General features: G+C 42.7%; 1 protein-coding gene across 1 annotated transcript; it reads right to left on the bottom strand.

Moving 5' to 3' along the window:
- Window positions 1-277: 277 nt before the first annotated feature.
- On the bottom strand, window positions 278-16,434 carry LOC117876669 (polymeric immunoglobulin receptor-like). The gene is made up of 11 exons (XM_034768959.1): window positions 16,316-16,434; window positions 15,196-15,537; window positions 10,063-10,216; window positions 8,481-8,861; window positions 7,810-8,139; window positions 7,306-7,635; window positions 5,787-6,228; window positions 3,805-3,923; window positions 2,986-3,120; window positions 1,606-1,671; window positions 278-591 (listed from the first exon to the last, which is right to left on the bottom strand). Exons 3-7 carry the CDS (start codon window positions 10,097-10,099, stop codon window positions 6,029-6,031), a joined length of 1,278 nt encoding a protein of 425 aa, XP_034624850.1. The 5' UTR covers window positions 10,100-10,216; window positions 15,196-15,537; window positions 16,316-16,434; the 3' UTR covers window positions 278-591; window positions 1,606-1,671; window positions 2,986-3,120; window positions 3,805-3,923; window positions 5,787-6,028.
- Window positions 16,435-23,539: the final 7,105 nt, after the last annotated feature.

Raw genomic sequence — 23,539 nt, 5'->3', positions numbered from 1 at the left:
TATTTGGGGTCGGGAAGGAATTTTCCTCCAGGGTAGATTGGCCGAGCCTCTGGAGGTTTTTCGCCTTCCTCCGCAGCATGGGGCAGGGATCACTAGCAGGAGGGTCTCAGCCGATTGAAGTCACTAAAACACAGGACTGGGGACTTCAACGGTAGAGTACAGGGAAGGGTCTTGCGGCCTGCAGCATGCAGGGGGTCAGACCAGATGATCATAATGGTCCCTTCTGACCTTAATGTCTATGAGTCTATAAGAGTTACATAAATATCTTGGCTGTAAAATAGACATTTTATTCTCTGTTTAGCAAACAATTCAACTAAATGTGCAGTCTGTAGTTCTTCTGCACTTTATATAATGTGCAGTTAAATGAAATGCATACTGTTGCGGATGGGAATAAGCTAAGGGTTGAGCTGAGCGATCTTCAATTTATAGCGATGTCTATCTTGTAAGTCAGCTACTGAGTTTGTGAATACCCTGATTTGGAAGATAGGGAATCCTGCCCTATTTCCCTTGAGACTTCAGCAACTGGTACTTCATTGTGTGTAGCCAGCAGATGTCATTGGGAGAGCAACAGCAACATTTTCCATTGGATCCCTGCAAAAACAGAGGAAAAAATATTAGCTGCTATCGTCTCTGGCTAATATTTTCAGAAAAGATTTTGTGTGCTTCTATTTGTAGTGCCCAACCTGAGATACCTTTTAAAAAGCACTTGTACAAGAGCTGGGTATTATGGGGCCTGATTTTTCAGAAAGTGCTAAGCACCCACCCTCTAAAACTCAGGCCCTTTTAAGTTATTGCAAGATGGGCACCCAAAATCAATGAGAACTTTTGAAATTCTTGGCCTCTGTTCATACTTTTTTGGACTCTCAAAGTGTAAAATGTGATCATTGCTTTTGCTACTGATTGCTTCCCCCCCCAAGCCCTAGATTTTAAGCAAACAAATTCTCTCTTTTATATATCAGAAACCTAAAAACATTAGGTTGAATAAAAATCCCTTGTAAAAAATACTATATTATTCTAAAATAAGGGCCCACAAACTATTGTAATTTGTACATTTTTGTTCAGGTTTCTGTTACCATTTGCATTATTTTCTAGATTTCCGACATCATGACTGACATTTTGCAAAGCCATTTTCAAAGGATTTGGATGGCTAATTCCCACTGAAAGGAATAGGAATTATGTCTCCAGACTCCCTAAACAGCTTTGAAAATCTTGGCATACATCAGTAGAAGATCTGCTACCTACTTCTATTGAAGTCAGTGGAAGTTTTGCTATTGGCTTCATTGGAAGTGCAAACATGAACTCTATTGTTTGCCTGAAATCTATGGTTGGGTCAGTCTAATGAAATTTTGCACTCTCTGGGCCAAATTTTCTGCTGGTATAAATGGTACAACTCTTTTGGTGTTTCACCCATTTACACTAGTATGGAATTGGGCCCTATATATTTTCACAAAATGTCATCAAATCACTATAACTTTCTTCCTGTTTTGACCATTCCTCAGTGGAGAAGATTAAATTTTACTGATATCAAATGCCACAAAATGGGGATCTCTTAAGGTTTTTCAATTGTCTCAGCTAACATTCTGAGAGAACCCCACCGTTTGTTACCTTGTTAGAAAAACTTAGAGATTTCATCTGGGTCACCCGGATCTTTCAACAGTCGTGAAGCATGTTCTGCGCACACGGAACAGAAGAGTTGGAATGATTGCAACATAATGAACAAAAAAGGTTTCTGTGTAGCCCTGTGATAGGTCATGAGCAATCAAATATTTTTAATTGACTGCAAACAGGAAAACAGGGAACTCACTGGCTTTGAGTAAGCAATCCAGCAATACATTTATAATCTTAACAAGCAGCCTGTTCCAAAGCCTGTTAAAGTCGATGGCTTAAAGCCATATAATTAGGCAAAGAAATGAGGAAGTCTTTTTTGTTCTATTCAGGATACAAAATTACATTCCTTGACCAGCACTCTACCTGCTGTATGTAGACATCTACTGACTATTCTGTATGAAGAACAGGAGTACTTGTGGCACCTTAGAGACTAACAACTTTATTAGAGCATAAGCTTTCGTGGACTACAGCCCGAAGAAGTGGGCTGTAGTCCACAAAAGCTTATGCTCTAATAAAGTTGTTAGTCTCTAAGGTGCCACAAGTACTCCTGTTCTTTTTGCGGATACAGACTAACACGGCTGCTACTCTGAAACCTGTATTCTGTATGAGTACAAATATAGGATATTCAATTAAGGTCTAATCCGGCAAACCCTCAGCATGGAACTCCCATTACTCCTACACTTCCAGGAGAATTTTACCCTTGGATATATTTCTTGTCTATAAACCGGGGAAAACACCCACAATATAGTATGGGACACCACATACCCAGTGCTACAGAAAATCCTAAAATAGCTAGACAGATACTAAGGTTGGGGGAAAGAGTTCAAGTGATTTCATTTAGCTCCCACTGAAATTAATGGGATTTGAGTGCCTGTAGGGTCCTTAAAAAAAAAAAAAATCTCAGCCTAACCGGTAAACGTGGGGATAAATTAAAATATCAATAATCAGAAGTGGAATCAGGCAAATATGATCAGGCAAAAAGTAGAATAAATTCCAAGATACTCAAGGTGGTAAAAAATGTTAAGCTTTTGATATTTCAATAAAAACTTTTGCAAGAAAAAATTTGTTTAGGTTTTTTTTTTTGTTTGTTTTTTTTTTTTTTTTTTTTCAACTCACTTATGGAGTGGTCCGCATTTTAAAAAAAAACTGAAATTTCAATGAAAAATTTCCTGAAAAGTTTTGTGGGTGGGTTTGTGGTCTTGTGTTTGTGTACGCGTGTGCACGAGTGCGTGTATGTGACAATGTTTCTGCATTTTTTTGACCAGCTCTCCCTGACTCTCAATGACTGTGTCTTTTGCACAGACTTTAGCTTTGTTTTTAACTGTCCTCTAACCAGGGAGAGGATATTTGAGCACAGAATCCAGAATATGTGTCTACCTTTGTCATGGCCCCACACAGGTTCATATTGCTTTGCTGGATCCATGGTTTCCTCCATCATTTGCTCTTCTAAGCACTTTAAATCAGTCAAGGTTACTTTTGCTTCGAGGTTTCTCACAGAACTTCCGTTCATCTCTAAAAAGAGATACAAAGATGCCTGTTGGCTTCAGTAGACATATGTTCAGGCCTATAGTTTCTTGTTGTTGTGTTCCTTGTGACTGAATAAGAAATAGCTGCCAGACGCTGCATTCATTAAAGTTCTCTTTCAGTTTCTAAATTCATCTCTTATAAGACAATAGATTCTTCAGTGAGATTTAACAGCATTTTCGTGTCCTGGTGAAGGTAATGATTATTCTAGTAAATCTTTGCACCATTGGGAAAGGAGCTGCTATGCTATGGGTTTGTATCAAAGAGCAAGCGGTGTGCCCCTTATCCTGCACCATTAAATGTCTTTAATGGGAGCTTTTGTCATTGACTCCTATAAGTGAAGGATCGAGCTCTTTATACTCCTAATTTCCCAAATGACAATGGAACAATAAAGCTGTGATGTTTGTTCCCTGCATGAAGAGCAGGCTTTGCTTTCCGTTTTGAATGATCTTTACTTTCGATTAAAAGCAAGAAAGAACAAAAGTGAAGTCTCCTTGGGAGAGTTCACTGTGTATGTGTCTGCTGTGACAGGCTGCATTGAGCTGAATACAAAATGCTGGTTTCTGCAGAGGGCAGTTTTGAGAGATTTAGAAGTGTTGCACTCACAAAACCAAGGCACATGGCTAAACACAACACAAAAACCATCAGCAGAAGGTTGCCGCTCTGACTTACCCTTCTTCTTGTGAAGCTTGACTTTAATAAATATAAGAGTAATAATAGCAACAAGAAGCAGCAGCACAATGAGGGCTGGGATCACAACTGGAAGCAGTTGCAGTTCACTTGTTGATGAGCTGGAAAGATAAAGTACCAGGATTAAATGCGATTTAGTGACAGGGGTTGTGCGCATTAAGGTGCCTTAACATTGGCTGGGTTTGCATGTAGCACAGCTGCTTGCTGCAGGCGGAAACGTGAACCAAAAAAGTGGTAAACACTCAACCCGAATCGAAGGAGAACAGTCAACAAGGCCAAGTGGCAAATAAGCCATTAGATCTGGCGTTCGATTCTGAGCAAGTCCTATCTGTAGCTACTCATGGCTGTGCCCCACTCAATGGAATTTATAGTGCTGGCTGAATTACATCCTGCAGAATGCAATCTCACGGCTCCTGTTTTACAAGTTCCCAGGTTTGGTTACAGCTCTCTCTTTATAGGTTCTTACACAGTTCCCATCATCATGGTATCAGACAGCCCCTGACTACCGTCTCCGTGCAAAATCTATAGAGGTACAGTCAGACTGGAAATCTCAAGAGCTCCATATGCACAGAGTAAATTACATTTGCTACTAAATAGAAATCTGGGACTTCAATCCATCAGAATGACATCTTGCCTATAGATGATAATGGACTACCCCCAATCACACAGGGGGTATGGGAATGGAAAGAGTGTTCTTTTGGAAGATGGTGCTGCTTGTATTCAGCTCTAGGGGAAGCAGGAGCTGTGGTGAGAGGCTCTGTCTGTGTTACATTTTATTATACAATGTGGTCTTGCCTCAATCCTTTTGGGTACTGCGCATGTAATGCTACTATATATTTTCTCCCTGGTGAATCCCCAAAGCTCCTTACAAACAGATAAACAAAGTACAGGAGGGAAATCCATTCACCCACCACCGAAATGTAACAGCTGCTCACAGCAACATTACATATACAGTTTGGGACAGGAAGTGAAGCAAAATATTTGCACCCAGTTAAAATGATTGGGAGGATATAAGGAAGCAGAAACTTAGCCTGGGCACTGGTCTTAGCAACTGCAGAAAAGTGACATGGACTCATTGCTGACCACAGTGGCCCCGCCTCCAAAACCAGTGCTTGCCACAACACAGCCTCCTCCAGCACCCCAGTGGGGTATTGATTGGCTGCTCACTCAAAGGGAGGCGTGGCACCTACTGAATCACCCACATCACTTCCTGCAGCACTGAAGTTTCCCTGCAGATTTCCTCTCCCAGTACTAATCACAGGAACATAAGAATGGCCAGACTGGATCTGACCTGTGGTCCATCCGATCCACTGTCCTGTCTCTGGTCCTCTGCAGATGTTTCAGAGGAAGATGCAAGAACCTTGCAGTCGAAGGACATGGGATAATCTGCTTCCCATATTAGGTCTCCTCTTAATCCATTATAGAGATTGGTTTAGGCCCTCAAGTATGAGGTTTTATATCTCTTTTAAAATTGGTTCGCATTAATTATATTATATTATCTGTATAAATGTCCAATCCCTTTTTTACATCTTGCTAACTTATTTGGCCTTAACAACATCCTGTGGTGAGACATGCCACAGTCTAATTACTTTTTCACACAATGTGTGTCTCCTTTTATCAATTTTGAATTTGCCACCTTTTAGTTTCATTGAAGGTCCCCTGGTTCTTGTGTTCTGAGACAGGGAGACTAGAAGCTCTCCCCATCAACCTCCTCTGACCATTTATTATTTTATAGACTTTTATCATATCCCTTATTAGTCATTTCTTTTCCAGTCCAGTCCTGCTTAGTTTCTTATCCCATCAGATCTCCTAGCACAAGGTGGAATTGCTGCAGGATCAAATATTTTTCTATTTTCTTCATATAAAGTATTTTAAATGAAGTGAATCCAAAGAATCTGAATAGACTTGGTTTAAGTTGACATTGTCAATGTTGATTGGGGTAAGAAACATGTTCATTACCTTACCTTTCATAAACTGCATTGCTAAAGGTTACAAATCTGTCTTCAGGGGTTGTTTTTTCCAATATTCCCTCCGTCACTCTGCTCGTGGGATATGTCTGACTTACGACATTTACATGACTGGGGATGCTGTGGAGAGCAGATGTTGACAAAAGTATTTTAAATGAAGTGAATCCAAAGAATCTGAATAGACTTGGTGTAAGTTGACATTGTCCATGTTGATTGGGGTAAGAAACACGTTCTTTAACTTACCTTTCATAGATTGCATTGCTAAAGGTTATAAATCTGTCTTCAGGGGTTGTTTTTTCCAATAGTCCCTCCGTGACTCTGCTCGTGGGATATGTCTGACTTATGACATTTACATGACTGGGGATGCTGTGGAGAGCAGACGTTGGTGATACTGGCCTCACAGATGCAGATGGTACTGGAGCTAGTGAAGAGAATGATTCTAACAAAGAAAATAGATAATTTCAGGGCTTGAATATTTACCCTTTGCACGTCTGACATTTTTTACCTGTGAAAGGCACAGTGCATTCTTCCTGGTAACATTTTTCCACCCCTTTCATTTCACCTTTCAATCTGTGTCATGGACAAACATGCAGCACAAAAGGGACCACGTCTTTTTCACTGTAGCCTTTGACTGTACAGAATATTACGTATAAGTATTAATGAAATCCATGATCACTTTTGGCAAGTCAGACACTTTTGCCAATGGTCGCTATTTCTACCTTTTAAACTCTGGAGACTGCATAAAGACACCATTTGTTATGTAGAAATGTAAAATGGATACAGCATCCCTATTGCTGAAGTAGTGACCTCAGTTACTGGTTGTTTTGGGGGTTTTTTTTACTGTAGGATCCAATATCCAAAGGCTGGGAAACATCGCTATCTTTTTTCTCATTGAGGGTCTAAAGACTGAAAAATATTTTTCCGACAAAACTTATATTATTTGTGCCTTAAACTGGGGGTGTGGAGGTGAAAAAAACTAACTCACTGATCCAATAGGGGAATTATTAAAAAATTGAGGTTGAGAAATAAGTTTGTCAGGTGATCTTCGAAGCAAGAGCTGTGTCTATGTCTGTGTTTCTCTGGCACCTACCACAGTGGAACCCTGATCATGACAGGGCACTACAATAATATAAGAAGTAAATAATAACAATATTTAATATGATTTCTCTTTAGGGAGAGCTTTTCAAAGGCATCAAGTATAGATAAACATCCAACTTCCATTGAAGCCAGTGGGAATTGGGCACCAAACTCCAATCTGTGCATTTGAAAATCTCCCCCTTAGTCTTGACTTTACTAAACATCTCCATTTCTGTCCATTAATTGTCTATCATTAGGCTGCTATTCTTTGATCAGCAACAGGATAAGAATTAAGCTGAGCAAAGCTTATTAATCAGTGTGATGACTTTTCTTATCACCTGTGGCTGGGAGGGACACATGGGCTATGATAGGCGAGAATAAAAGAGAGAGAAAGAAGGAGGTATTAATCCCCATGGGCAAAGCCCCTCAAATCACATACCGTTTTGAACGTGTAACTTCATGGAGGATGTTTGCTCTGTGTCTCCATCTTTAGCCCCACACCAGTACCATCCTGCATCCATTTCTTCCAGAGGGCTCATCACTACTGTGAAAGTCCCATTGTCCTGGTTATCACTGATTATCCGAATTCTTCCTTCAAATGCATCCTGTACAAATCCACTGGTATTCGACAAAAGGGAGCATCCCGCTTCCTTCCAGCTGCACCAGTATTTCATCTCATAATTCCGTTGTGGATCATAGTGGCACTTGGCAGACACCAGCCCTCCTTCAGATCCATTCAGGAGCCTGGGTTCCCTGGGAAGGGTTGACTCTACAGGTTGAGAATATACTGGGTTAGCCTTACAGACTCTTTAACTGATACTGCTGTGAATTTCCAACAAACACAGGTTGGTTTTGGGGACCTTGAATGCAAATACAGTGCTGCTAGCAAATCTCTGTGTACAGCACCTTCTAAAAATGAATTGGTCTTTCTTTCTAGACTTACCTTCAGTCACTTGTAGATCTATGGTTCTTGCACTTTCAGAGTCATCAGGCATGGCCCTCCCACACTTATACAGTCCAGAGTCCTCTTTTTTTAGTCTGTTTATCAAGATTTTGAAAGTACCAGAGCTTTCTTCAGGGTTAATAGAGATCCTTCCCTCGTAATTCGTGGCCACATAACCATCAGAGTCCACTATGACAGAACAGCCAGTTTTTCCCAGTTTGCACCAGAATTTCTTTCCACTGCCTTTGACATTTTCAGGTTGGCATTGTATTGTCACTGACCCTCTGAGCTTCCCAAGCACAAGCTCTGGTGATTCAGAGACATTAGAACCTGTTTGAATAGAACATACCAAAACATCTTAATGCAACTCCTATTTCATGTGGAACAATTTCCCTTTTTCTTCATTTTAAATTTCTTAACAGCTGTTTCAGTAAAATCAGAGTGCTTTGTAGAAAAAAAAAGTTCTAATCCTACAGGTAAATAACAGGGTCTTAACAAGGGGATAGGAAGGTATGAATAAGAAGTCAAAGTTGGTGCAACAACCACTGTCTTAGGTTGAAATGCTCATGAGTCAACACTTAGGACAGTGGAGCCAAACGACTCTGTAAATGTGGCACCAGAATATTTCAAGTCTGGTGTTGCAGACTCAGAAGAGAGATTTGGGTCTGTACCTTTTGCAATCAGCCTGTTGTGAAGGTCCCCAGCTACTGTACTTTCCAAAACTGTTAGATTCATGCTGACGAATAAGGCTTTATTGTTGTTGCCGATGCCATATCTGTAAGCCCCAGCGTCATTCTGCTTCAGCTGTGTCATTTGTATTGTGAACGTGCCATTCTTAGGGAAGTCGGTGATGGATGCTCTGCCTTTGTAGTCTTTCGAGATGAAATTGTTGGTGGAAATGATGGTGTTGCAAATTCTTCTGGTTCCTGATATTTTACACCAATATTTTCTGTCATATCTGTTGGCTTTAATGGGTGGATAGACGCATTTGATAGTGATTGATCCTCCAACCTCACCTGTCAAAAACTTTGGTCCATATAAGGCACTTGAAACTGTTGTTAAAAAAAAAATGTAGAACATGCATTAGCCAATTAGAGGGCCAGAGCCTCAGCTGGTGTAAGACAGCATGGAAGTCAGTGGAGTCTTACTGATTTTCACCCGTTGACGATCTGACCCAGAAAGTGTAATAGTTATTCTGGATAATGTATGTTACTGTAGATCAGATCCAGGTCTCTCAAATCTCCTGTTTATTAAACTTTGCTTTAGAGGATAAAAGGTTGGATAAAACCCCTTGTTTGCATTGCGTATCAGCACATAGCCAAAAACACTGAGCTCCTACTCAAATATTGCACAGTCTTTAGCCAGGTAAAACTCCTATTAATGCCAACAGGAATTTTCCCTGAGTTAAAAGCTGAGTGATGCATGCAGTATTTTGGCCATACAGATGATGGGCTATATTAGTGGTGAGCAAATCCCAAAATAATCATAAATAGTTAGTATTTACAAGGCCTGTTGTGTCCCTGCCTTGCAGCCTGTGTTGTCATTGACATCTGTATAAAATGCTTCCAAATCTGAATTCTCCATTCATGGCAGTAGTAGCATTTTACACCTACTTTGCAAATGTATCTTTCCATTGTCTTGTGGGCTTTTGGTCAGGCCTCAAATGGAGATACAGGGCTTGCTGCCCGGTTACCCCACATCTCATGTAGTCATTTACACCAATTGTAAAACCCTATCCTTCTGATCTGAAACCTTTTCATACCCCTCTGCACTCACTTTGCACTGATATTAACGGCTGCACGAGGTGCAGGGCAGTGGAGAATCAGGCATTTAATCCTGAAAGCACTTTACAATTAACTAATTTTCACAACACCACTGTTAGAGAGAAAAGGTGGGTGAGGTAATATCTTGTATTGGACCAACTTCTTCTCCAGAGATATGTGTAACTCAAAAGCTTGTCTCTCTCTCACCAACAGCAGTTGGTCCAGGAAAAGCTATTACCTCACCCAGCCTGTCTCTCTAATATCCTGGGAATGACACAGCTTCAACAACACTGCATTCAACACCCCTGTTGGACAGGTAGGTGTGTCTTTTATCCATTGTGCAATGGGGACATATGACTCCAGCAGCCCTGCGTAAGGCTTAATGTTCCCTCATTTTAAAGCCAGATTTACCTTTGTCCCCTGCAAGTGTGGTGTTCTCTCACTTTTATTATGGTGATTTGCATCAGGAATGTAGTTCCCAGCTACTCACCTTGTAGCAAAGTTAATAAAACAATGAAGACAGCCATGTTTAATCTCCAAAAAGCGTTCACAAGGCAGACATTTGAATTTGACTCTGGATGTTTAACTCAAGATGTCCTTTCAGATTCAGGTGGAAATCTGAAGTCCTGACTTTTTCCTTTTACCTGTCATCAACCGTAAGGAAAAACAGATAAAAGTGTTACTGGGATTTTCCAGGGACTGTATGGAAGTGAGGCACCCAAACTGCACTGAAATTTCAACGGGAGCCAGACATCTAACTCCCCGATAGGGATCTGAAAATACGAGCCAGTGTGAAATGTCACAGACCCAATGGGAGGACGTTTGTTGAAGATGATAATGCTTTCGCACTTGGCTGCAAGGATCTCAAGCCTTTTGCCTAGAGAAGCAACTTGCCCAAAGTCACACCATGAGCCAGTTGCAGATCTGGGACTAGAACTTGCATGCCAGTCTCTGAGGCTCCATGGGTCTGCTAGCTCCTGGACAGCTGCGTGTCCACACAGCCACCTGCAGTGAAATAGGGAACATCAGCCTATGAGCCCTACAGTTTCAAGCACCACCAGCTATCTCACCATGGCAGTCATGACTGGTGGAGCCTACTGTGTTCTCTGTTGGGCCCTGACACACTATTTTAGGTTTAGGGAAAACACCTGGAGACTGTCTGTGCAGCTAGTGGGCTCCCTGGTTTGCAGCTGCAACAGACCTTACTGCATGTTCCTGATCCCTTGCCTTGCTCCTGGTTCCTGATACCTAGCCTCGGACCCCGGTCCCTTGCTCTGCACCTGACCCCTCACCGTCTCTCTGTTCCACTAACCCAGCTTCGGCAAGCTCACATGGCTCTGACCCAGCTCATCGACCTCAACTCAGACCTGAGATTGATATGTATTGCTGCGTCTGGCCTTGACCCTCTAGACTGAATTTGGACCCCATTCTCAAGTCCTCTCCAACCCAGGCCCTGGCCTTGACCTGTGCCCCAGTAGCTGGGATCCTGACAGAGACCAGTGCTGTAATCCCTAGACCAGATTCTAAGTCTTATTGCATGCTCAGTTCAGAAAATAAACAACTTTTATTATTTGTACGGTGATGGACGTGGACAATAGGCAAACGACACCAACCAGGAGCTAAACCCATGGCGGAGGATTTACAAAGTGAGGGTAAGAGCTGGTACTGCCTTTCACAGTACCACACATACTGAACAAATGCAGCATAGCGGTATAGAATCAGAGAGCTTTCAGTATTGTTCTGAAGGGGACAGTTGAGGCCTGGTGAATATTGAACAATAATAATACCTAGCTCTTATACAATGCTTTTCATCCAGAGAGTGACCAAGGTATCATTATCCCCATTTTCCAGATGGGGATACTGAGGCACAAGAGGGCATCATCCAGCAGATCAGTGGTAGAGCCAGGACTAGCCCCCAGATCTCATGAGTCTCAGTCCAGTGGTGTAACCACTAGACCACCTTGGGATGGGAGGCTGTTTTAGGACAGGAAGAGAGAACAGTGCAGGTCTTCCCAGAGGATTCAGGGGGCCTGGGGCAAAGCAATTTCAGGGGCCCCTTCCATAAAAAAAAGCTGCAATACTATAGAATATTATATTCTCGTGGGGGGCCCTTGGGGCCTGAGGCAAATTATCCCCACTTGCCCCCCACTTCCCCGGGCAGCCCTGGAACAGCGAGAGACAAACAGGTTGAACTTGTATGATCCTGGCATTGAGTGATGTTCAGTTTCTCAGGGAAGCACAAATCTGCCTAAACAAGGGCTCTAACTGGCCTTTCTGAGTCCACGAGCAGCCAAAGCGGTAGAGAAGAAATTAAAGATTTTTATCAGCTCAGCAAATTCCAGCAGAAACAGCAGGTGGTGCTTTGGGATTCCCCAAAAGTTCCCTACGAAGGGGAGACTGTCTTTTATTTATGATCTGCAAAAAATGACTTTCTTCCTCCCCTTCACTTCTTGTTGGAATTTTTTGGACAGCTTTGCTGCCACTTTTAGCTCTGAATCAAGACACTGTTCATGAATCCAACTCCCCGCTTTGGGGCAGACAGCGTTTGGAGTTACTTCCCCACTTGAGTTAAAAATTCACTTGGTGGTGTTTCGTTCTGAACAGGCTTTGTTACAGTTCTTGGCTCAGGAGTTGCTCAATCAGTGCGGTTAAAAACACCGCTTCCTACAGGTGCACAATGAAGGTGCACATTTGTAGTTGTGAGGTTAGTTGGGTCACCTCAAAGCATTTCTGGAGGCAAGAAAAGGGAAATGAAAAAGTTGTTAAATCCATAGTTGAAACCAACCATGGGTTTGGGCTACTGCAAAACTATTTAGCCACTTCTGTAAAGCAATTGTCACGAAAAGTTCTAAAGGCTCATGGATCTTCTGATTGTTCATGGCAGGTATCTGCTGTGTTCTAGGCATGTCTCTTTGAAACATGAATAGAATATCAGTGCCATAAAGGAACTCCATCACATGTTCCAGTACAGGACTGGAACACAGCAGTGAAGTGGCTAAGTATTATCATGCCCGTTTACAAAGGGGGAAACTGAGGCACAGAGAAGTAAGGTGACTTGCCTAGAGCCTGTTGCCGAATGGAGAATAGAACCCAGGAATTCTGACTCCCAAGTCTATGCTCTAACCATTAGACTTTGCTGCCTCTTTGCCCATGGAATTTCCTGCAACCACTACTGATAGAGAGGGTGCAAGTTGTTAGAATGCAGGCAGATTAAAAATATTTATCAGTTAGCTTCACTTAGCTAAAAATTCAGGTAGAATACAACAGCAAAATTAACCTCTTCCTCTTCTGAGATCCTTAGGCAGGTTCAAAAAGATTGCAGAATGGGTGGTGGTGGTGATGATGAAGGAGTATTACAGATAAAGATGTGACTCAGCCAAAACTCTGGGTCTGAACACCACTGAACTTTGAAAACCCAGATGAGATGTTTGTGTCTTGTTTTCTTCTCTTATGACGTTGTGGGCTCAGTCCTGTCCTCTGCTGTGCCAGGGCCCAATCCAAGTCCCTCCCTATAATGGCAACAAGACGTGGGAAGGGACATACTATAGGGAGTCTGACCCCGCATAAAAGCAGCGGAGCAGGGTCCTGGGTCTATAGGAGAATGCAAGGGGCTGGGCCAGTCTGAGGCACCAGTTTCCATATTCTATGCCACATGGTCTGGAGGGTAGGATGCATGTCCCCACCAAGCCACGCAGCTCCTATATTGCCATCAGCAATAAGTGCTGCTTGGCATGCACGTTGCTCCTGCTCAGTCATGTGAACTTACCTCTTGCTACACTGTAATAAACCAATGAACCATGTGCAATGGGGCTGGGGAAATGTGTTCTTCTCTTTTTAGGCCACATGCTGAATTGGTTGTGATGAGGCAGCTGGCACAGGGAGTAGGAATCATCCTTACTTAACCCCTGGTTCGCAGTTCATGAGACACCAAATACAGCTCCACTGGCCACCTATTTCTTCATTTCATTTCATCTCTCTCTGTTTCTCTCCTGGGCCAGTACTGCCTTCAGTACAAAGGTAAATAGCCCCGGGGAGCTTTCAGTACATGAGGCAAAATCAATCTCATTTTCATCCAAACAAAATTACGCGGCTGCCCAAGTTATTCAACAGCCTCAAAGTCCAAGTTCATAGTAGCCTGCGGGGGAAGGGTGCACCAATTTTAATAGAAATGAATCCGACTCGGTGAGGTTCTTTGGCCTGCGTTAAGCAGGAAGTCAAAGCAGATGATGATAATGGTGCCTTCTGATATTGAAATCTATGATACCAACCAACATCAAAAGGCTGTTTCGTGAGTAAGCCTGAGCCATGTATAAAACACCATGGGCCAAACTGTGGTCCCACGGGTGTCAACTCACATTGACTTCAACAGGACCAGACGTTAGCCCCTGGTCCCTAACACTGGACATTGCAAACCTGGTCTGGCAGCATCGCTGCAGGAGTCACTTGGTCGTTACCACAAAGTGTATTGCTAATAGAGACAGACCAAGGACACCCAATTCATATCCAGATTTCAAAGGCACCCAAAGTTCAGCAGGTTCAGATGCAAGGTTCTGGTTTGGGCCCAACTGCAGCTGAAGATCTGTTGAGATTTGCTGCAAAATCTCATGAGAGTAGCCACTGTTATTTTGTTCATGTTGATGAAGCTATCACATATTGGCATTGTCTGTTTATTAAAGTTCTGATTTGGTGCCTATTGCCATGGTAGCTGGGCACCTCACAACTGGCTTATAAATAAACAAGTTTAAACTAGTACGGCTCAGCAAAATGGGTGACTGGGAAAAAATCATAATAGTCGGAAACCCCTTGCTACAGGAATAGCCAGCTAATTAATCAAAAGTATGACTTTTATCCCACGTCATGATGATCACCAGTCTTGGGGTCCGGAAAGGGTGACGGTCCTTTACCAAGAGAGGAAGTAAAGGGATGAGTTTACAGGCAGAGAGAGAGACACCCTACTTAGTCTTCCTGACAAAATGGGAATCATGTTACCATCCAAAATAAGCCATGTCTTCTTTTTGTTGCACAGCACCAGTGACATTTAGTAATTCTGTAGGATGCTTTGCACAAGCACTTCCAGTATCAGGGCAGGGCCAGCTCCAGGTTGTCCGCCACCCCAAGCAGCAGAGGGGGGGGGGAAAAAGCCGACCGGCAGCACTTCGGCAGCGGACATGCCGCCCCAATAGCAGATGGAGTGCCGCCCCTTTGTATTGGCTGCCCCAAGCACCTGCTTCCTTAGCTGGTGCCTGGAGCCGGCCCTGTTTCAGGGTAATTTTTAGCAAAATGGAGCAAACTGCATTAAAAATCACTATAGTGCCATTACTGGAGTTTACAATGATCTATCTGTCTATTTATATTTCTCTCTATATTGTACACATCACTGCAGTATCATCATTAGTTTCATATCTGTTTCATACTGTATAATTACAGTTAGTGATGGCTGGTAAGACCCAAACATGTGTAGGTGAAAGTGACACGTGGAGTGCCAATTTATAGTGGCAGCTAGAAATAATGGTGCATTGAATACAGTAGACAGCACCTAACATTCTACCCTAAGGAAACGCTCTTCTATACAGATTGGCAGTAGATTAACACTTTGCTCCAAGAGTAAAATGATTTTACCTACCTTAAGTTACGATGAATCTTTACTGTAGACTTTCTCCTATGCCACATCCCAGGCTGGCTTTAGACACCTGAGGGCTCTCCCACCTGGCAGCCCGGTTAGTATGTGTTCAGATCTTGATGTTTATTCCAATTTTTTATAAATGTCCAAAACTTACATATGGCCCTATTAAGCTTTTCTTCTTCTCACATTCAGGCCTCTGGAATAGTTTCCTTTCCAGGCTGCTGTCACAGATTTGACACCAAGAAGGTATCAGAAGTGATCGAAGAACTTGACAGGAATGCGAGAAGTGCCATCCGCGCATGGAATATGGAACCCCAAACTTCTTCTTATGTATTCAGCTCCCTTTGTTCACAAGTGTTAATGAGGTAATAAATTTAAAAAAAAAAGAGAAGTTATGATCAGAAACAGCTAGGATGAAGGAGAGGAATTCCCCTGCTTTCTGGGCGACTAGCAAACGTTTTAACATGAAGCAGCCTGGTCTTCTCCATAGCACAGAGTTAAAGTAAGTCTAATATCCTTTTAGATCTGATGATATGTTACCAACCAAGATTCTAATGTGAATTCATTCATTAACTTCTTTTAATGGAACCTTTTAGCATCTTTTCTCTGCCCCCCTTCCTCAAATTTGCAGTTCAAATTAAAGAGAACATATTAACTTCCTAAAGTGCACCATTATTATTGTTATTGTGGTAGCACTTAGGAGCCCTATTCGTGGACCAGGATTCCACTGTGCTAGGTGCTGTACAAACACAGCACAAAAAGATGGTCCCTGCCCCAAAGAGCTCACAATCTAAGTAGAGTGACTACTACATTGAGAGCGCAGCATGAATATTGCCTCTTGATATCACAGATGCTGCATAACAAACACAATTACCTGGAAACAATCCCTTTTACTGAGCAATTTGAGCCTATTTTTAAGCATGTCTAGCATCCAAGTGCAGGTTTCCAATCTAAACCAAATGCAAATGCCCCGCAGATCAAAACTGAAATTCCAGGTAAATTCATGTGATCTCCTGGTGAGTAATCTCTAAAGGAATTTTAATGCGCACCCAGAAGAATATTGAGTGAAATCCTTAAATTGAAACCAATGGGCGATTAGGGTTTAGCATGTCAGTCTTACCCAACAAGAGGACATCCCCTTGACATTAAGTATCAGAGGGGTAGCCTTGTTAGTCTGGATCTGTAAAAAACGACAAAGAGTCCTGTGGCACCTTATAGACTAGCAGAAGTATTGGAGCATAAGCTTTCATGGGTGAATACCCACTTCGTCAGATGCATCAAACAAAGTGGGTATTCACCCACGAAAGCTTATGCTCCAATACTTCTGTTAGTCTATAAAGTGCCACAGGACTCTTTGTCCCCCTTGACATGTAATCCATGCAGTAGTATAAGTATTGACTATTAGATTCATGTACAACCAGTGCTTGTACTACTGGTAAAAACCATTCCCCCTCCCCCTGTGCTGCTAGTCCCTCTGCAGAGCTGCCATCTGCTCACAGGGAGTCAGCAATTGCATTGTCTAAATACCAAGGAGACAGAAAAATTATTTAGAGAGGTCCAGGGGAATCATAGGATGAAGTCCCTGGACTAACAGTTCCTCATCTGTAAATACTAGATACGAAGGTACTAGACCTATCTCCCCAGGGTGTTGTGGGGATAAGAACATAAGAACGGCCTTACTGGGTCAGACCAAAGGTCCATCTAGCCCACTATCCTGTCTGTGACAGTGGCCAATGCAAGGTGCTTCAGAGGGAGTGAACAGAACAGGGAATCATCAAGTGATCCATCCCCTGTCGCTCATTCCCAGCTTCTGGCAAACAGAGGCTAGGGACACCATTCCTTCCCATGCTGACTATTAGCTATTGATGGACCCAGGGCCGGCTCTAGCATTTTTGCCATCCCAAGCAGCAAAAAAAAAGCCCCGATCGGCGGCAGCTGTACTGCCGCTTCATTCTACGGCGGCAATTCGGCAGTAGGTCCTTCGCTTCGAGAAGGAGTGACGGCCCCGCAGCCGAATTGCCACCGAATGGCCAGACGTGCCGTCCCCCTCTTCATTGGCCGCCCCAGGCACCAACTTGCTACACTGGTGCTTGGAGCTGTCCCTGGATGGACCTTTGATAAATACATTAAAGACTATGAAGTGCTTTGAGAGCTATTGATGAAAAGCACAATAGAGGAGCTAAGTGTTATTTTTTTATTATTGGATGAAATTAAGCAAAGTAAAATTCAGTCAATACGTCACCAAATTTTTTTCTAACAGTGAGATCTGTTAGACTGTAGAATAGTCTCCCAAAGGAAGCCCCCGTCTTTGAGTAATTTAAAATAAAATAATTGATAAAATGCTATAAGGAACAATCCTGCAATATCAGAGGGATGAAAAAGATGATGTAGCAGGTCTTTTCCATCTCATTTCTGTGATTTTAGTCAGCATTCCAAGGGCATCTCCAGGGAGAACGTAACCCACCTCCAGATTTGTTCAGATTTAAATAATAATTTTAAAAGACCTCTATCCAAGGGTCCAGGTGCCCTATCACATCATTAATAATACAATAAACTCCCAGCAGCATTAAAATAACCATTTAACTCAGCCAAGCAGCCACCAAAGAAACCCCCAGGAATGTTTGGCGATGGACAGAGACTGATGGCGAATCATATGAGACAATCAACGTTCCTCAGTCACTTCTATTTATTATGGGAAGTGCAAGCCACACAATCTCAACAACATGAGACAATTGCCTGCAGCCATCCCATAGCAGGTGGGGAAGACTTGTGCATTCCAGACTAGTCAGTTACAGACATGCTAATGAAATAAAATCATATTAGAGCATTGAAACATAGCCCAACTGAACCAATTGCTAGAAGACAGGGTTAAGAAACAAGGGAAGCAAAGAGCATAATCCCAAAGTGCCCTGGACTTCATTTGAAAATATCTTTTGCCTGGCTCAGTAACTGAGTTTGAATTATTCATGTAATTTTTATCATGGTGCATTTTATATGTTGCTTGTTTGGTGGCTTTAATGTTGTTTTGTGGGATGGGTTCACATTGTAAAAAGGTGCCATGCAAAGAAAATTAAAACCAAGGTGACTGCTACTGCTCTGCAGTGACAAAGTTCAGACATTTATAATGCCAGGGTTAACATGGTTACTACTGCAATTCGGTTTTGATAGGTAAATTTTAATGTGTGGTTGCAGCTAGAGTAATGATAATACTCATTTCCTACTGGGAATTGGAGAGAGAATTAAGAACTAGTCATTCATACCCACATAATTTCAGATTAGCTCTAAATACATTGCCTTAAATAAGAAGGGGAAAGTAGCTAAAATGTGTGTGTGTGCACAGGAGATTCTTTCCCTGGAGATTTTCAGCTGTGATTTCTTCAAGGGAAAATGTGGGAATAGAAAAAGTCAATCAGACGTATTGTTGAGACTGCTCCAGAGTAAAATGTGGCCCTGACACTTTGTATTTTCATGAGGTGTGTAGCAACAGTGATGTCAGAAATGGCCCAGAATTCTCATTCATGAGACACATGGAAGAGTTAACATGATTTATCTATTAGAGGGCTTGTTCTTTTTTTTTTTTTTTTCAAGTGGTAAAAGGGTTTTAAAGGTCCTGATCTTGCATTTCTCATTTTGGAGGCCCATTGAAAATTGAGTCCACATTGTTTGCAAGTCAGTCTATGAAGATCTTTGGAACCCTGATCGATGAAGGCAAATCTTCATTAAGCAGATCTGCACTCTTTATCATGTTATGATTAGTTCTACCGCGGCAATAATCTCTATTGCTCTGTGCTGGATCTGCACAATAAACAGCTTTCGAAATTGATTAAACAGCTCAGCAACTATTCACCCTCAAACAATTTATTGCTCCATAAATTGTGGAGCAATAAGAGACAATAGAGATTGACCCACTGTTCCCCATCATGTTCTATGTACAGTCTAGGGTTGCCAGCCCTCCAGGATTGGCCTGGAGTCTCCAGGAATTAAAGATTAATCTTTAATTAAGGATTGTGTGATGTGATTAAATCTCCAGGAATACATCCAACCAAAATTGGCAACCCTAGTACAGTCCTTAGTGTGGCATACACACCGAACAAACCACAGGCGTTTGACAGGGCTCTGTAGGACCCACCTAGTCATGCTATCCATTTTGGGAGCTTCTTCCAACACACCTGTAGGGAACCCAACATGGTGGCTGGATGGGGAACATGCAGGTCTTTGAGTTCCCCAGGCCAACAGCTCTCTTTCTACAGCAATACTTTTCAGTCCTAGCACTCCACAGATACCATTTCATTATGTGCACGGGGTGCCTTCCACTAGTGCAAATAAGGAGATGTCCCGCTGAGGTCACTGGAAGTCAATGGAATTAAACCAGTGTATCTGAAAGGAGAATCAAGCACAGACTATTCCCTTCTTAAATTAGTGCTGAGTTGACAGCCCTAAAGAGTGAAGTTCCCTATCTCTCCCTGCAGCTGTTGCAGCACAGGCAAGTAACCCAGAAGGGAGGGGAAAGCATCTGTGAGGGGAGGGGATTTGCTAAATGGATAATCAAACATTGAACCAAAGGGCCAAATCCTTGAGCCACTGCCTCAATTCTCCCTTGGTCCTGACTGGCAAACTCCTGAATCTTCAATTGAAGCCTTGACTGAGCGCGTAAGCAGCTGAGCAGTTTGCCCCCACTGAAATTAGAGATGCAAACCAGAGCTCAGTTCACTTCTCAACCACACTCTGGGCGTGCAGAATGTGCCTTGTAATAGATATTTTGATTTTTGCTCAATCTGGTTTTAAATTGCTGTAGAGTTGGGGCTTCTATCACTTTCCTTAGGAATATCTTCCACAGTCTAACAGATCTCTCAGAGTAAGATTTGCCCCATGCAGAAGAACGTAAGCAACATTTAAGCCCTATTTTGAGGGTTTAAGTGGGGCCTGTGCTTTGTACTAGCTCTCTGCATGCTGAGGAATTTCCTCAAATTCTAGGGATTATGTCCCGGTATTCAGCTTGAATTTTTTTTTCTTAATTTCACTCCATTACTCCTAGCTGTATCCTGTGGGATGATAAGCAGTTCCCTCTCACCTTGGGGTTTATACCTTCGTGTGTAAGCTCTTATCATATATACAGGCCTAAATTTTCAAATGCGCCCAGAGATTTTGAATGTCTCTGTTTCTGTGCCCACTTTAAAGGGGATTGCTTTTCCCCAGTGTGGAGCATCCACCCTCTGAAAATGAAGCCGCTTTAAGGTCTCAAGTTGGGCTACCAAAATCGGTAGTAACTTCTGAAATTTGGAATTCTTGGGTTATAAGAACATAAGAACGGCCGTACTGGGTCAGACCAAAGGTCCATCTAGCCCAGCATCCTGTCTACCAACAGTGGCCAATGCCAGGTGCCCCAGAGGGAGTGAACCTAACAGGTAATGATCAAGTTCTCTCTCTCCTGCCATCCATCTCCACCCTCTGACAAACGGGCTAGGGACACCATTCCTTACCCATTGTGGCTAATAGCCATTAATGGACTTAACCTCCATGAATTTATCCAGTTCTCATTTAAATGCTTTTATAGTCCTAGCCTTCACAACCTCCTCAGGTAAGGAGTTCCACAAGTTGACTGTGTGCTGTGTGAAGAAGAACTTCCTTTTATTTGTTTTAAACGTGCTGCCTATTAATTTAATTTGGTGACCTCTAGTTCTTGGTTCTGACTAATCACATGAGATATAAATACATCCTATCGGTGAACTAGCCAACAATCTGTGGATGGCTTTCCATGGGCTATCAATGCCCTGAAACAGACACAGAGAGCAGCTGGGAGCTGAATGTAAGATTGGCCATATTGGGTCAGATCAATGGTCCATCTACCCCAGGATCCTGTCTTCTGACAGTGGCTGATGTCAGATGAACAGAACAGGGCAATTTATCACATGATCCATCCCCTGTCATCCAATCCCAGCTGCTGGCAGTCAGATGTTTTGGGACACCCAGAGCATGGGATTGGATTCCTGACCATCTTGGCTAATACCCATTGATGGCCCTATCCTTCATGAACTTACTTAATTGTTGTCTGAAACTAGTTATATTTTTGGCCTTCACAACATCCCCTGGCAATGAATTCCACAGGGTAAACTGTGCGTTGTGTGAAGAGATACTTCCTTTTGTTTGTTTTAAACCTGCTGCCTGTTAATTTAATTGGGTGACCCCTGGTTCTTGTGTTTGTGTGAAGGGGTAAATAACACTCCCCTATTCACTTTCTCCACTCCATTCACGATTTGTGATGGGATGTTCACCCCACACCATCCCTGAATGGGTTAAAATGGCTCAGAAAGGACTACTGGATAGGATGGGCTGCACCTGGGTGAGGTGAAGGTTAGAGATACAGCCCTAATTGCACCTGAAGCCCAGCTGGGCAGGAGAAGGAAGGGCTTCTATAAAGTCAGGGAGAGAAGAGCAGCAGGGGGTTTCAGGGGGCAGGAGTCTGCAGTCATTCTCAAAGCTGAAAAAAAATGAGTAGGAAGAAGCCTAGAGAAAACAGCAGCAAGGGTGAGACTGCGTGGACCTTAGCTGCTGAGTACAGGGTCTCCAGGCTGGAACCCAGTGTAAGGGATGGGCCTGGGAAAGTGGCACAGACAGGGAAGTGAACTTTGAAGACTGCCTGAGGTCCAAAAGGAGGAAACTATAGTGACCTGGTCAAAGGGCCAAGCTATGAAGAGGAAGCGCCGCAGCGTGTGGTGTGTGTGAGAGGCTGCCAAGTGAGAGTTTGGGACAAGAGGCCGAGAAACCACTTGAGGAGGCATCAAACCAGCGCTGAGCTAATCCCCAGGAGGCGACACAACAGTGAGTGGCACGAACCCAGTGATGTGATTTTCTAGATCTCTATCATATCCCCTCTTCTCCATTTCTTTTCTAACCTGAATAGGCCCAGTCTCTTTTCTTTCTCCTCACATGGTAGCTGTTCCTTACCCCTCATCATTTTTGTTGCCCCTCCCTGTACTTTCTCCGATTCTAATTTTTTATTTTTTTTGAGATGGAGTGACTTGAACTTCCTGCAGTTTTCATGCAATGTGGGCGTACCATGGATTTATATAGTGGCATTACGATATTTTCTGTCTTATTATCTATCCCTTTCCTAATGGTGCCAAACATTCTGTTAGCTTTTTTGATTGATGCTGCACAAGGAGCTGATGTTTTCAGTGAACTATCCACAAGGACTCCGGGGTCTCTTTCTTGAGTGATAACCGCTAATTTAGAACCCATTACATTACATTACTTACCTTAGTTGGGATTATATTTTCCAATGTGCATTACTGTGTACTTATCAACATTGAATTTCATCTGCCATTTTGTTGCCCAGTCACCCAGTTTTGTGAGATCCCCTTGTAACTCTTTGCAGTCGGCTTTGGACTTAACTAGCTTGAGTAATTTTGTATCATCTGCAAACTTTGCCACCTCACTGTTTACCCCTTTTGCTAGTTCATTTATGAATATGTTGTATAGCACAGGTCCCAGTACAGATCCTTGGGGGACCCTGCTATTTACCTCTCTCCATTCTGAAAACTGATAACTTATTCCTACCCTTTGTTTCCCATCTTTTAACCAGTTACTGACCCATGAGATGACCTTCCCTCTTATCCCATGCCTACTTTGATTAAGAGCCTTTGGTGATGGACCTTGTCAAAGGCTTACTGAAAGTCCAAGCACAATATATACCCTGTTTCACCCTAGTCCACATGTTGGTTGATCCCTTCAAAGAATTCTAATAGATCAGTGAGACACGATTTCCCTTTACAAAAGCTGCGTTGACTCTCCCCCAACATATTGGGTTTATCTACATCCAATAATTCTGTTCTTTATCGGAGTTTTGATTAATTTGCCTGATACTGGAATTAGGCTTACCGGCCTGTAATTGCCAGGAATGCCTTTGGAGCCTTTTAAAAAAAAAAATCAGTGTTGTATTATCTATGTCCACTAGTCACCTGCTACTAGAGGCTGATTTAAGTGATGATAGGTTACATACCACAGTTCGTAGTTCTGCAATTTCATATCTGAGTTCCTTCATAACTCTTGGGTGAATACCAGCTGATCCTGGTGACTTTTTACTATTAAGTTTATCAGTTTGTTCCCAAACCTCCGCTACTGACACCTCAATCTGGAACAGTTCTTCAAATTTGTCACCTAAAAAGAATGGCTCAGGTGTGGGATTCTCCCTCATATCTTCTGTAGTGAAGACCGATGCAAAGATTTCATTTCTTCTGAGGGTCATTTCTGCATTTTGCCGTTGGGAGTCATAGTGCTGAGCCTGAAATATGTGATTAAACCTCCCAATGAGACCCCACAGCACAATGCAGAAGAGGAAGCTGGG

This window comes from Trachemys scripta, chromosome 4, assembly GCF_013100865.1.
Source record: "Trachemys scripta elegans isolate TJP31775 chromosome 4, CAS_Tse_1.0, whole genome shotgun sequence".
Classification (NCBI taxonomy): domain Eukaryota; kingdom Metazoa; phylum Chordata; order Testudines; family Emydidae; genus Trachemys; species Trachemys scripta.
The sequence above is the reverse complement of the archived record's forward strand: the minus strand, read 5'-3'. Positions and strand labels throughout refer to the sequence as shown.

Bases quoted from the DNA above. Each gene is read 5' to 3' on its own strand.
- LOC117876669 (XM_034768959.1), bottom strand. From the start codon at position 10,099: ATGGCTGTCTTCATTGTTTTATTAACTTTGCTACAAG. The intron at 8,862-10,062 runs GTGAGTAGCTGG...TTTTAACAACAG, and splicing joins TTTATTAACTTTGCTACAAG to TTTCAAGTGCCTTATATGGA. The intron at 7,636-7,809 runs GTAAGTCTAGAA...CTCAACCTGTAG, and splicing joins AGATCTACAAGTGACTGAAG to AGTCAACCCTTCCCAGGGAA.